The 14,071-nt window shown below is 56.7% G+C and overlaps 1 protein-coding gene across 3 annotated transcripts in view; it reads left to right on the top strand.

The window, feature by feature from the left end:
* The window catches only part of Znf423 (zinc finger protein 423), a 318,197-nt gene that overhangs the window by 52,897 nt on the left and 251,229 nt on the right, over positions 1–14,071 (top strand). For 2 of the 3 annotated variants that reach the window (XM_058575784.1, XM_046434941.2), the window contains exon 2: positions 7,178–7,237. The exons of the other annotated variant lie outside the window; for it this stretch is intronic. In XM_058575784.1, coding sequence (XP_058431767.1) covers positions 7,178–7,237 — 60 coding nt within the window. The remainder of the gene's footprint in view (positions 1–7,177; positions 7,238–14,071) is intronic. 3 annotated transcript variants of the gene reach the window in all.

Genomic DNA, 14,071 nt, shown 5'->3' with positions numbered 1-14,071 from the left:
TCTTTCCAGGCAGAGTGAAACCTCAGCAGCCAGCCAGGACCCTGGGGGCAGCGGGGGAAGCTGTAACGTGAGCTCCCATCGATTGCTCGGCCACCTTCAGTGGAGTGCTTCAGGGGTAGCATCTCATTTAGTCCTCTCCCCAGGCCTGTGAGGTTGGGGCCACTGTTATCCCCATTTTATAGAGGAGACTGAAGGTCAGAGGGGATCAAGTCCAGTGGTCCCAGGGGGATTGGGTTCAGCCCCACCCCCCCATCAAAATTCTGCAGATGCACATAACTTGCACCCATCCTCCTGTATCCTCTAAGTCCTCTCCAGATGACTTAAAATGCCTAATACAATGTAAATGCTATGTAAATAGTTGTAATGTGTTGTTTAGGGAATAATGACAAGAAAAATAAAATAGCCTCCACACGTTCAGCACGGATGCGGAGGCTGCAAGGCTGCGGCCTTGGCCTGTCATGGTGCGGCTGGGGCTGCTCCTGGTGCCGCTGTTCCAGGGTCCACTGCCTGAGCCCTGCCCTGATAGCTGCTTTCCAAATCTCTGACCTAGCTCACCTGGGCAGCTAGGTGAGCTCTGCCGGGTGACTTCTGGAAAAGCCACTTGTCCTGTGGGTAGGGACCAACTTCTCTTTTGGAATTCGGGGACTCCTGCTGGGTGTCTTCCTGCTCCCCCACCCCACCCGTGTTACCCAGAGCAGAGAAGGAGAGGAAGGGAAGCAGTGGCCCAGGGAGATCTGGGCTTAGGGCCCTCTGCCTGGGGTTGGCCAGGGAGGCAGTTTGTGAACCATTTCCAGCAGTGTGGACCGTCATGGGTGTTGGTTCTACAGTCTGCATTTAAGGGGAAAGCCAAGAACTGTCCAAATTCCCTGCAAAAATCTGTTAGAAATTTTGTGCAGATCTGGCAACCGTTTACCATCTCGGTGGGTCTATGGGACGGTCCTGCCTCATCGTTGCAATCTACTGCTTTTTGTTTTTTGGGTGGGTGGTACCAGGGATTGAACTCAGGGGCGCTCAAACGCTGAGCCCCATCCCCAGCCCTATTTTGTATTTTATTAGAGACAGGGTCTCCCTGAGTTGCTTAGCGCCTCGCTTTTGCTGAGGCTGGTTTTGAACTCCTCCCGCCTCAGCCTCCCGAGCCGCTGGGATTATTGGCGTGTGCCACCGCGCCTGGCCTCCATCTACTGCTTTTGAAAACATTTTTATTTCACAAATTTCTTCTTCTTATTATTATTTTGCAGAACTAGGGTTTGAACCTAGGGGTACTCTACCTCTGAGCTACATCTCGAACCCTTTTGTGTTTTTCATTTTGAGGCAGAATCTTGCTAACTTGCCAAGGCTGGCCTTGAACTTGTGATCCTCCTGCCTTAGCCTTCCTTGTCACTGGGATCATAGGCATGGGCCACAGCACCCAACTTAAATTTATTTATGGATCTATTACTTTATTGTGGATCTGGGGCTTGAAATCGGGGCCTTGAACATGCTGGGCAAGTGCTCTACCACTAAGCTCCATTCCCAGCTCTTAAATCTATGTTTTTAAAAGCATGTGGTCAGGCAGGAGGACGGAGAGGAGTCATAATACCTAAGAAATGGATTTCTATAAATACCAGCATCCTCATTTTGAGGCGCCAAGGGTGGGGGGTCATGGGCCAAGAAACCCGTGGGAGGGGCCTGGACTGCCGCTCAGCTCGCACCTGCGCCTGTGAAGGAGCATGCAGGTGGGCTTACCTGCGTGGTTTAATTATTAGTTCTCTTTTTAGCAAATTGTCAGGGCAAATCATGAGCATTAGGGAATGGGGTTTTGATGGGACTCTGTCCTGATTTCCTGGCTTCTCTGGGGGTTCAGCTTGGTGCTGGGAGTACTGGCTGGGGTCTTGGGTGGTGGTGGGTCTAGAGAGATTTTGCTCTGCCGTGTGGTCACTGCCCCCAGCCCCACCCCAGAACCTCTCCCCACCCAAGAGGAGCCCGGACAATATGCATCAGGCAATTGGGTTGGTTTGCACTTGGCCACGGCTGCTCTGCCCAGAAGCATGATGCCAGAGATGGTCTTGGGTCAGGCTGTGCTTTCCAGCACCTTTGTGCAAGTTGGCGAAAATGTTGGTTATGCCTTTAGCAGTGCAGAGGAGTAGGTTGCTGCTTCTCTGGGCATTCACAGCCCTGCACCAGGACTCACTGCCTGGGTTAGCTTTCTGTTCCCTATCACCACCTTTGCTTTCTGCAGTGTGCAACCTGCACAGCCATACATGACAGGCCTCCCGGCTCTGTGTGTGTGTCTGTGTGTGTTTCCCCTTTTGGAGCTGGCGATGGAACCCAAGGCTTCGCACCCGCTCAGCAGACACTCTGCCACTGAGCTACACCTCAGCCCCGTCTGTCCTTTCCAGTCTTTGAGTTTGCTTGGTACTGAGTCAGGGTGCTCTTGCCTGACAATGAGGTCTGGGCTCTCAGTGCCCCCTCCGCTGTCCTTGGCTGGCGTAGTGAACGAGGGGAGGCAGTCCCGTGCCATCACCTGCCTCACCACCTCCGCTGGGTACGGTGCCTCCTGGGAGCCTCCCCTGCAGGGGTGGACGTGGTGCCTGAGGCCAGAAAGCCCGAGGTTCCTATACCCAGAAAATGCCCATGTGCATATTCATCAAAGTGGACAGCCAGGGCTGGGGCCAAGCAGCGGACCCTGGCGTGGAGGCTGGAGGGGCTTCTGGACCCTGCCCTGGCCCTGCTGGAGACCTGCTTGGGCCCTTGGACCAGCACTTTCCTCTCTATCTCTCCCCCACTCGCCTCCTCTCTCTGTCCGCCTCAGAGCTTGTCCCCTGAGCTGTGCTACCTCTGACAACCCAGGTCCCGCCTGCTTTGACACCCTCCAGCAGGGGCCCTGCAGGTGTGACCGCCCCAGGCCCTGCTAGGTGGGGTCTGAGGGGGTGGGGGAGGCTCCTGCTTGGCCGCGCTCCCTCCTTGATGAGGTGCTGGAGAGGCTCATGGTGTGGATGTGAACCCCGCCAGCTCCACCCCAGAACCCATCGTGTTAGCGTCCACCTGACCCCAGACCTGAGTGGCTTATTCTCGAAGTCAGGGTGGACATGGGCCTCCCAGTGGGGCTGGATTGGAGTACACTGCCCTCTGCTCCAGGGCTCTGCCTGGCCACGGGGCCAGGGGGTGGGGCCATAGTGGTGTGCAGGGGACAGTTGTGTGTCTGTGGCTGGGTCACCTGTGATCTGGTTCAGACCACACTCAGGTCCTGGTGGGCTCTCTGTCCCCCGGGGTCATGTTGGCTTCTTTATTGAAATGCTTGTTGAGTGCCTGTTGAAGTGTTTGCATGGAGCTGGGTGCTGGGTGGGCGATGGAGGCAGGTAAGAGCCAGGGAAATGCTTTTGGAGGCTGAGCCGGTGTGAGGCTGTGGAGGTTGAGGCAGGGAGCTGGGACAGAGCTCAGGCCTGTAATCAGGGCCAGGAGGCAGCTGCTGCCTGGCTGTGTGACCAAGGACAAGTCCAAGCGTTCTGCAAGCTCCTGTGCCCTCACCAGTGGGCACATTCGCACGTACTCACTTGGGCAGCAGGTACCTGAACTCTACAGCTGGCCCCAGAAGGGAGCTGCTTTGTGAGACCAGCAGCTGAGCTGGGTCCCTTTGAGACAATGCCAAACGCCATGGTCACCCCAAGGTGACCAACAAGGTGACTAGGAAGGTGGGGTGGAAGAGATTTGAGGGGTAGAAAGACAGTGTCTTAAATAGGTAGCGGATCTTACTTTTGCAAATGTCACAAAAAATGTGGGACAGAGTGGCTCCGAGGGGTCTTGAGCTCATGACAACTCTGGCGCTGGAGCCCCACTGTGGGTCAGCCCCTGCTGTGCCCCCCGCCCCCATGCACTCCCACTGCTCCCAGGGACCCTCCCTGTGTACAGGGTTTTGCTTCTGTGTGCACACACCTGCTTTGCATATCCTCCTTGTCCTCAGCACTCTGTGCAGCAGCTGATAGGGACACACTCCCCTGGCCACCAGCTTCTGTTCACACGATGACCGCCTCCCTCTATGCATCTGCCTTGTGCTCACCCGTCCCTCCCCACAAATGCCCGTCATGCACAGGGTGGGAGTGTGCCTCTGGTCTCAGGGCCGCCCAATCTCGTGAATTAAAGAGTTTGAGGTAGACTCTGAGGAAATTTCCAGAAAGTGCCCAGGCTGGTGGGCATCCCCGTTGGTGGGCCGTGCAGGCTGACCCTGTGCTGTCTCGCAGGTGCTCAGCCTTCAGGGTTCATTGTGCTACTGCAGTGGAGTTCCATATGAGGGATTTTGGGGGCTTGCACCCGGGCTCCCCAAAGAGTGCCCACTGCCACAGTGTGGGCTCAGGCCACTCTAGCAAGCCCCCGGCTCCTGACGCAGGGCGGCCTCTTTCTCTGTGCTGCTGTGTTGCTGGTTGCATCTTGGTTGAAGACCCAGCCTGGGCAGCAGAGTCCTGCTGGGGCAGGAAAATCTCGTCACTCGCACGGTGTTGGGTAGCACAGGCCTTGTGGGGGGGCTGGCGCTTTCTTTTTCTTATCAACAGTGTATGAAGGACGGTGTGTCCATGTCTTATCTTCAGAAATCAGAATGTGGATCCCGGCTGGTGTCTGAGTGGGGTGGACGGCGGCACATGTGGGAAAATGTGCCCAGGCCCAGGCTCAGGGTGGGTGGGTCACAGGCCGTGGGTGGGTCTCAGGCCGTGACTGTGCAGGGACGCCCGTGGGATCTGTGTTGTGCACCACAGCCACTTGCCAGGAGGGGTCCAGGAAGCCTGTCGTGAGGTCTCTACAGCCCCTAGGCTTCCGGTTGCTCTCCTCATCTTCCTGTCTCTGCAGACTCTCTGGGCGTCCTGGACCCCTGAACAGACCCTTGATGTCCCCAGAGGGCTCCAGGATGGGGGGGGACGTTCTCTTATTCTTTTTCTCATTATGACTGAGGCCTGGTCTCCTCAAGGGAGGGGCTGGGCATCTTCAGGACCTTCTCAAGTTCAGTGACTCCTGAGGTCAGATTTCTTCATCGCTGGAGTGGGCCTGGGTGTGGGGGCTGTTTGTCCTGATGCGGGGTATATAGAGGACAAAAGGGGAGCAGCTGTCATACATTAACGTCACAATACCTTGACTGGTGATGCTAAGGGCCCAGGTTGAAAGTGTTCAACAAAATGGCAGCAGGGTGACCTTACACGTGGGCAGTGGTCTCTTAGCAGAAGTGCTCTGTGTGTGTGTGTGGTGGGGGGAGGCACTCGTCTGCAGGTGTGGCGGTGAGTGCCCCTTTCCTGAAGGACTTGCATCCAGCATTATCTGCCATGTTTCTGGGCCTTTCTGGTTAGCATCGTTTGGTGAATCATCTCACTTTTGTCCGACACGAGGTTCTGATTCCTATTTACAAAGCGGAGTAGCAGAAACCCACCCCAGCTGCAGTGGGCTAAGTGAAACAATAGCTTTGGTCCCTGCCCAGATCGTCTCTGTATTTCATTGTCCTGATTTGGAGTTTCTACTCTCAGGATGCAAACTTGGAAAAGCAAGAACATTTCCTGAGCATTCCTTGGCCTGGTGCTCACTGACGTGGACGATTACTGTTGCCCGAGCAGTTCTGAGGGTTGAAGGAAACACACTGTGGTTCTGCGAGGCTCGGAGAGGGAGTAAGACCATGGTAGGTGCTGAAGGGGAGCCGGCTTCAGGACTGCTGGAGTCCCCACACCAGGCCCACCTGAGGGCTGGGGCCAGTGTCCCAGCAGATGACAGCCCTGACATTCCTGGGTCAGTTAGCCCGTGTGGTCACCATGCAGTTTTAACCCTCCCGACAGCGTATCGTGTCCATTTTTGAGATGGGAAGCCAGAGCTCAGAGGTTGATAGGCTCAGGGTGGCACAGCTGGGAAGGGGCAGCGTTCTGCTTGGAGCCAGAATTTGGGTTCTGCCCACAGCCAGCCTGCGCGCTCCCCTCCCCTTGATGGTTGGCCACCAGCTTGCTGAGTGCCTGCCTTTGCTGTGGAGGGCTGGGGTTCCTGCTCTCCAGCCTGAGTTGCAGGGTGCTGGACAGTATCCTTCCTGCCTAGTTTATAGTGGTTTCAGGAGCAACTTTTGAGACAGGCAGCCTGGGGTTTGAGCCAAAGCTGCACAGGCACTCACTAGCTGTGAGGCCCCTGGTGTGTCCCTTCACCTCGGAGAATCTCGGGAGTGGGGAGCACGGGTGGGTGTGGGAGGCAGTGCCGGGCCCCCATTCTCACCCAGGTGCTGCAGGCGTGAGCATCACAGTGCAGAGGGCGGAGAGGTTGGTGGTGGCTTCAGGCTGCACATGTGTCGAGCTGCAGAGCCCGTTAAATCTGAAAAATACCGTGTGTGCACATTTTTGGCTTAAACAAAGTTCCATTTACAAAGTCTATAACCCGGCTTTAATATTATTACATGCCCCAGCCTGGGACTCATTCCAGGACAAGAGCGTTATTATGCTGGATAGGGTTTCTCCTGTGTTCTGGTGGGTGGCTCCACCAACCTGGTGTTGCATGCGGGGCTGTGGGGTGGGGGCCACCCGTCCCCGCTCAGTCTCACGCTGCAGAGCCCAGGGTGGAGTGTGTGTGTGTGTGTGGGGGGGGGGGGTATTTGTCTTCTAATGTCACCAGCTCGTGAGCTGTAGTGCTCAAACCTGTCGACCACGGGAGAGCTGGCCTCAGCCTGTCCTGAGATCTGTGTCTGGGCATGAGGGCTGGTACCCTGCCCTTGACTGGCCTCTGAGAAAGTCTTTGTATCTCGGTGGCCGTCTAGGTGGCACTTGGTAGGGGAGGATGCCGCAGGGTCATGGAGCATTCTGAGTCTTTGCTTGATTCCCATGAGTGGCAAGTGGCTCCCTAGTGAGCGGGAGCTGGCGTAGGTATCGCTGGCCTGGAGCCCTGGGGAAAGATTCTGATGTGCCACGTGGCTCCGGACCATGTTGTGATGGATCGGTGACGTCTCCCAGGGGTGTGGGGAGAGGGGACCATAACTGACCCGCACTCATTGGCCATCCCTGTTTTATTCTGATCCTGTTGCGTCTCTGGGAAACCAACATTGGCCCCTTTGTGGGCTTTACCACCCTGTCCCTGGGTCGTGGACACTCTGTAAGGACCCCCGCAAACGTCCGTCTCCGTGCCCCGTGCCCCAGCCCCGTGGCCTGTCTGGGCTCCTCCAGACTCACAAGCCCACCTCTGTTCTTTCTTGCAGTTGAAGAGGGGGAGGCCTCGGACTTCTCGCTGGCCTGGGATTCCTCCGTGACAGCAGCAGGTAGGTGCCCGGGGACTGGTGGGGAGTTGCTGGGGGTCTCGTTGGGGTGGGGGCTGTTCTAGAAACTCAGAAAGCCACCCAGCTGGTGATGGAGGGATATTTTTCATGTCACATTCCTGTCTCTCATCCAGACTACCCCGTGCAACATGATTTTATATCAGTTCCATATGGTCAGTAAAATCCATTACATACGGAGACTAATATGCCCTTCGTCTCCCAGGGGTCGCGTTTCCTTCTTGTGGGCGCAGTTCAGATGGGAGGTGATTCCCCACTGCCCAGGCCTGGCAGATCCCTCTTCGGGGTGCCTCCACACGTTCATTCCCGTCTAATCGCATCAAAGCCACTTGAATCGAACTTTGAAACTCCAATCTGGACTAGAATTCCAGGATTTCCCTTCCTGGGAGGGACTGCAGTGCCATTTTGGGATTCAGCCGTCCTGAGCTGATGCTGGGGGAGGCTCAGATCTGTGGGATGCATGACCATTGTGGGGTGCTGGGGTGATGTGACATTTGGGGGACTTATGTTTTCCCCATCAGCTCTTTTCTCCTCCGGGAAGCTCAGTTTCCCAGTTGTAAGAAGAGCAAATGCGTGAGGATGTTCTGACTGCAAAGTTAACTTCACAGTTACGTGGAGCTTGAGATGGGAACTGGCTGTGGGAGGGCTCAGTGTCCAGCTAGTACCTCTCATGGCACTGGGGCCCCGACTCCCTGTCTGGCAGGTGCCAGGCTCTCTTTCCTGTCCTCCTCCTCTGCCTTGGGCCAGGCCTGTCCTGGGGTCCTGACCAGCTGGCTCTGGATGCATGGGAGCTGAAGCTCGACCAGTTTTGTAGAAGGTCTGATGAGACCTACCAGAGTCATTAAGTGCTGTCTTCTCTTCTAATTGTGGAAACTGAGACAAGAAGAGAGATTTGCTCAGGGTTGATATTTCCAAAAATGTGGATTTAGATATCAGGTATATGAACAGTTAACATCTTAATGGTTACACTTCTAATTTGTGATTTTTTTATAGGCTTCTGTGATTTACGATGATCCCAAATTCATTTAAGTGAAAAAATGGAATTGACAAGAAAGTCTTAAGTAATAGTAATAATAGGGAGTCAGTAAAACTGAGCACGGTTCACACATAACTGAAATTTGGGAGTTGATGCTGTAGAAGGGAGTGCAGAATCAGCCCTGAACCCAGGTCCCTGGACTTTGGGTCCAGTGCTTTTCCTAGCAGATTCTGAGTACTGCTGGGAAGGTCTTCAGGCTGGTCCTGGTTAATCCAGGTGTGGGCATTGCATTGTCATGTCTGCAGTTGGCCTGGACGTTGGTAAGGGGGGGTCCCTCCACAAAGGAGGGGCCTTATCTGAAGCTAGAATGGTGGTGGGGGGTGCTCAGGTTTTAGGGAGGGTTTGAACAGTCTTGGTGTCAGCACTGGGCAGGTTAGGAGGCTGGGGGAGGGCTGTGTAGCCCTCCATCCTGTCTCCCTGCAAGAGTACAGCAACTGGCTCAGTTTCAGGCCTCCCAATAGAGGTGGGCTGTATGTGCTGACCTCCGGAGAGGATCCCCACTGTGCCCCGAGCCCCTGGTCTAGGAAGACACTTGGGCTGGGTCCACACAAGGTCCCCTCTGGACTGCTATCCTGGTGGTGCTGGACGCTATGTGGGTGGTGGGGCAGCAGTGGGGTCCAGGGTGGTTGTGGCAGTGGCTGAGGTGGACGGTGAGCCTGTGCAGGGAGTCAGGGCCCCAGGCTGCATCCCTAAGCCAGCTAGGCACTTCCTGGTCTGCAGGGGGCAGGGTGATGTTCCCGTGGGGGGCCTGCCTGTCTGCAGGTTGGCAGTTCCACAGGAGGTTGGCCAGCCTCCGTGCCTTCCTGGGTTGCCCGGGAGGAGCAGAAGTTGCAGGATCTGGGGTTTCCAGCCAAGAGCCAAGCACGCCCCACATGCATGTGCAGGAGGACATGTGCTCCTTGTGAGTCCCTTCCAGCCCCCAGACACCCTGCAGCCACGGCTCTCTGTGGTGCCAGGCAGCTTTGGATTGTCTGTTCAGTGATGGAGAAAGGGATGGCAGAGTGCCCCAGGCGGGGGGCAATCCAGAGCCAGGCCACGCTTTGTTTCATTGGTGTTGGCCTGTTTCTGATGATTTTTTTTAATAGTGTATGCATGTGATGAATTTTGCTTCCCAGTTGGGTTGGACTTGGGCTGTAAAAGTCAGCTTGGAGTCCCTGAGCGTGGGCCTGTGCCATGGCCCAAGTCCTGGGTGGCAGAATGAAGTCGGTGTGGGAGGCAGCTCTGGACGTGGGCGATGGCACATTTATTGAGCGCCTACTTAGCGTGTGCCAGCCACGGAGCCAGCACTGTCCCGAGGGATGGTCGTGATGGCTGTGTGAGGAGGGTGCTCTTCCCCGCAGCAGCTCGATCATTTCTCCCTGGGTTGGTTTAGGGGTGGCCATCTGGTGGGGGACAGGGCCAAAGGCAGGGTTGAGGCTGCTTTTGTCTAATACTTTTCATTAAGCTGAGAAAATGTCCCTAGACCACCTCCGAGAGTAGGGGCAGGTGCCAAGGGAGATTGTGGGGGACAGAACCTCCCCAGCCACCTTTGGCATGGAGACTGAGTGTTGCCGTCCCCGTTTGGCAGATGACGAGGTTTGAAGGCGTTTGGTATTGTGTCCAGGGTCCTCATCCAGACAGCCATGGAGCAGGGACTCAGACCCAAGTTCTCCTGCAGCCAGAGCTGGTGGCTTCACTTCTGGGCCAGCTGGCGTCACGGACCCGAAGGTGTGGCCCTGCGGGGGGCTCTGTGTCAGTCCCTGGTGAAACAGGTCCTGTGGCCAGTACAGGGGTGAATTCTGTTCACCGAGCCCCAAGGTGGCCACGGCTGAGTATTTCTTTGACAGGAGGAGTGGAGCATGTCAGGGCCAGGCCCTCTTCTGGGGGCTTCCCCTCCCTTTCTTCCCCCGCCCCCATAGGGGAGAGTGAACCCAGGGGTGCTCTACCACTGAGCTACACCCCTAGCCCTTTTTATGTTGGGACAGGGTCTTACGAAGTTACTGAGGCTGGCCTTCAATTTGCAATCCTCCTGCCTCAGCCTCCTGAGTTGCTGGGATTACTGGTACACTCCACCTGGCCCAGCTGAGGGTGCAAGCTTTTCATGGTGCCCTTGACCTTGACCTCCTTCTCTTTGCCCTGGCTCCAGGAGCGTGATGGAGAACTACAGTACACCAGTGGAGCACGCAGCATGCTTCTGAGCTCACCCCTGGCCTCCCCCAGCCTCCCCTGCCAGCAGGGACCCTGTGGCTAATACCCCCAGGAGCACCCTGGCCTGCTCCATCCGTGCCCCTGAGCTGGGCCCTGACTGATGGAGAGCTCGGCTTTGCCTGGCAAGAAAGGAGCAAATGATCAGCGCCTGGCAGTTGTCTCCAGCCTGGAGAGGGGCCCTGGGAGGCGGGAGCCCCTGCTGGCTCTTGCCTTTCTGGTGACAGTGGATCTCAGGGAAGGGCTCTGCATTCAGGGCCAAGGGGTGGGGTGCTGGGAGGTGTGGCATTTAATACTAGCCATCTCCCGCTGGGTCCCGACTTTTCTTATCCATAAAATGTGGGGAGCGCTGGTGTATGTCTTCGGAGACGACTTAGGCCCGTTCTTGACCTGTTTTGAGCCACGGCTGCCTTTGAGGATCCAGGAGAAGCCTGTGAATTCTCTTCGGGGATGCGCAGGGTCTTGTGTGTGACTTCCCAGGTGTTGTCCCAGGTGTTGTCCATCTGCCTTCCTGTCGGGCTGGAGGTCCCACTCCTTAGGAATGTGGGTCCTTCGAAAATGGAAAATCCCCACTCGGGGCCCAAGCCCAGAGGCTTCCTGAGGTTGGCCAGTGGCTCAGGTGAGTGGTAGGTAGTGCGGGGGGGTGGTAGAAGGTGATGCAGTCTCTGATAAAGGGGCACCTGCCCCCCAGGTCCCACTGGGACTCTTGGGCCTGGAATTGGCAGATCTTCTGAAACTTGAAAAAGAGAAGCCAGAAAGCCGGGTTTCCATATGAAATCGTCCAGTTTCAAACAAAATGGCAACTCGTGGTTTTGGAAGTACTTTATTAAAATATAATGCACGTGTCCTACCATCCGCCCATTTCAAGTGTACAGTTCAGTGGATCTTGGTGTGTTCAGAGACGTGTGTGACCATCGCCACAGCAATAAGAACATTCTTATGACCCCCAAAGAATCTCTGTGCCCTCTTAGCTGTCCTTCCCCACTCTCCCCGGTCCCCATCTCCTGCCCTTCCATCCCCAGGCAACCATTATCCATCTGCTGTCCACCCCTTTGGACGGCCCCTTCGGGTTCCTGTAAGTGGGAGCACATGACCCGCGGCACCTTTGGCCAGCTCTGTCCGCCAAGCCTGCTGTTTTCAGGGCTCACTGTGTTGTGGGGCCTCTACCCTTCATCCGTTTTTATCCACTGAGTGTAGGTGGACGTTGGGTGTTTTCCTGTTTTGGCTGCTGGGAACCTTCCTATGTAAGTTTTTGCGGGAACACCTGCTTTTATTTCTTTTGGGCATATTCTTAGGAGTGGAATTGCTGGGTCATATGGTAATTTCTTTTTTGGGGGGGGCATATGGGGGATTGAACTCAGGGGCGCTCAACCACTGAGCTACCTCCCCAGTCCTTTTTTTTTTTTTTTTGTATTTTATCTAGAGACAGGGTCTCACTAAGGTGCTTAGCGCCTCGCTGTTGTGGAGGCTGGCTTTGAGCTCAGGATCCTCCTGCCTCAGCCTCCTGAGCCACCGGGATTACAGGTGTGTGCCGCTGCTCCCGGCTCAATTTACATTTTAAGAAAGGCATGGTTGTGGCAAACCTGTGCCAGCTGCTTTTGGCCTGGCCACTGATGAGGAGGAGCTGGCTCGAGTGGCTTTACCAGGGGCCCCTCCTGAGCCTCTGAGGCTCCAGGCCTCTGGTGCCCTTGACCTACCCTCCTGCCCACGGCGGCTCTCCTGCTCTCCGCTGCCCTTCCCTGTCTGGCGGGGTGGCCTGGTTTCCCTTCCGTGTTTCCTGTCTCTTCTCAAAGCCCTCTGGTGAGTGCCAGGAAGAACATGCGTGATTCTGAGCTCTGCCCTGTGGGGTTTCGAGACACTGATGCGACTCCACGGAGCCCCACCTCCCCTGTCCCCTGCACAGGCTCTGAGCTGGGAGCTGGAGGTGCTCACTGTCCTGTCATGGTGGAGTCCCCGACTCCGTGGACTCTCCCACTCTCCAGGCTGGGTTCTGGGCCAGGCCAGGTGGACGCTGCCCCATGGCTTCCTCCCAACGTGGCTGCTTTGAAATAGCCTGGCGGTACCGAGGGAGGAGTGCTGGTCCTCAGCGCCTGGCTGGGTTAGCCAGGTTTGCTCCCGGCATGGTGACAGACACACACACCTGACTTTGTCATGCTTTTTTGACAGCTGGCAATGCACTGTGGTCAGAGCTTCAGACCTTGGTGACGGGCCTCCTGGTCCTGGTTAGGGGACCAGCTCTCCCACTTACAGGGCCTCCAGTAGCCAGGTCTCCCCGGTGCTTCCCACATCCAGGTGAGGCACAGAGAAGTGACTGACTTGCTTCAGGCTCACACAGCCAGGGAGAGCCTAAGCAGGGGGGATCAGGCAGCTCCTGAAGTGGGCAGCTGGCCTGGTGGTGGCCGCCCGCCTGTGTGGCTGCCCGGGTGCTTCGCTTTGGACTCAGACTCACACTGCAACCGAGGGGTCCACTCTGAGCCCCAAAGAGCCGGACTCGAGCCAGCCTGAGGATCTGGCTGCCCAGAAGGAGAGGAAGACCCTGCACACAGGGTCTGGCCAGGCCTGGGAAACACCGTGGCCCAGGCTGTCTGTGGCCACTCCTCCTACCATGTCCCCGTCCTGGGTTAGGGACCTGCTTGGGTGGGAGATCTGAAGGCCTCTGGATGTCTGTGCTCTGGGGTCCTTGGGGAGGAGGCAGGGGAGCCTGGGACTGGGTGGGGTCGGGACTGTGGCTGGGCCCCCACTGATGATCCAAGGGACAGCTAGCTCACCTCCAGGGTTTGGATAGAGAAGTAGACGGAAATGTCGGGCAGACAGGCCTCTCCCTGTGGGGAGTGGAGGCCACTCTGCTGTCCAGCCCGGGCTCTGCCCCCACCTGCTTGGGTCTTGTTGGGGTGCGTGTTTCACAGAGACCCCACCTGGCCCTGGGCTGCAAGTTCTTGCTGTCTGCGGCTCCTAGCTCCTGTTCTAGCTCACGCCCTCTACCTAGATGCAGGCCGGGGTGGACGCTGTGGTGGGTTCTGTTGTCGCCCCCATGAGGCCTGAGCTCAGGTGGTCCCGGTGCCCCTCCGTCTTTAGCCTTAGTGGCTGTCCTTAAGGCCATCGAGTGCGTGGACATTTATTTCCTAGCTCCTTCTCCCCTGCTGGGCGTGTGGGCTGTTCTAGGTTTGCACGTCCCTGATGGCCGTCCCTGTGTGGGTGGCCTTAGCCCCGTGGAGTCTCTGTGCGGCTCTGGCGCCCCTCACCTTCCAATCTTCAAATCAAGGCTGGACAGACTGTCCCCCTCCCAAGCTCCCCTCCTTCCCCACAGGGTCCCACACCTGAAATTCTTTCCCCTGTGACCCTCCTGCACTGGGTTCATCGAGGAGGATGTCCCCCCTGTCCCCGGGATACCAGCCTCGAGTCCCGTTGCTGTGACTGATGGTGGGAGCTGTCCAGTGCCCTCTGGCTCCAGGCCGGCTCGGGGGGTGCTGTCCACCTTTGTGCTTGAGCCCAACCCCTCATCTTCTTGACGAGGACCAGGGGACATTTTAAAGGAGCAGGAAAGTCTCACTAAATAGATGCAGAATTTCCCAGCGTTTTAAAGACTTATGAAATGCATT

Source organism: Marmota monax, unplaced genomic scaffold (genome assembly GCF_021218885.2).
Source record: "Marmota monax isolate L192 unplaced genomic scaffold, Marmota_monax_Labrador192_F-V1.1 WCK01_AAM20220418_F8-fsc00024, whole genome shotgun sequence".
In the NCBI taxonomy this organism is placed as follows: domain Eukaryota; kingdom Metazoa; phylum Chordata; class Mammalia; order Rodentia; family Sciuridae; genus Marmota; species Marmota monax.
The sequence above is the reverse complement of the archived record's forward strand: the minus strand, read 5'-3'. Positions and strand labels throughout refer to the sequence as shown.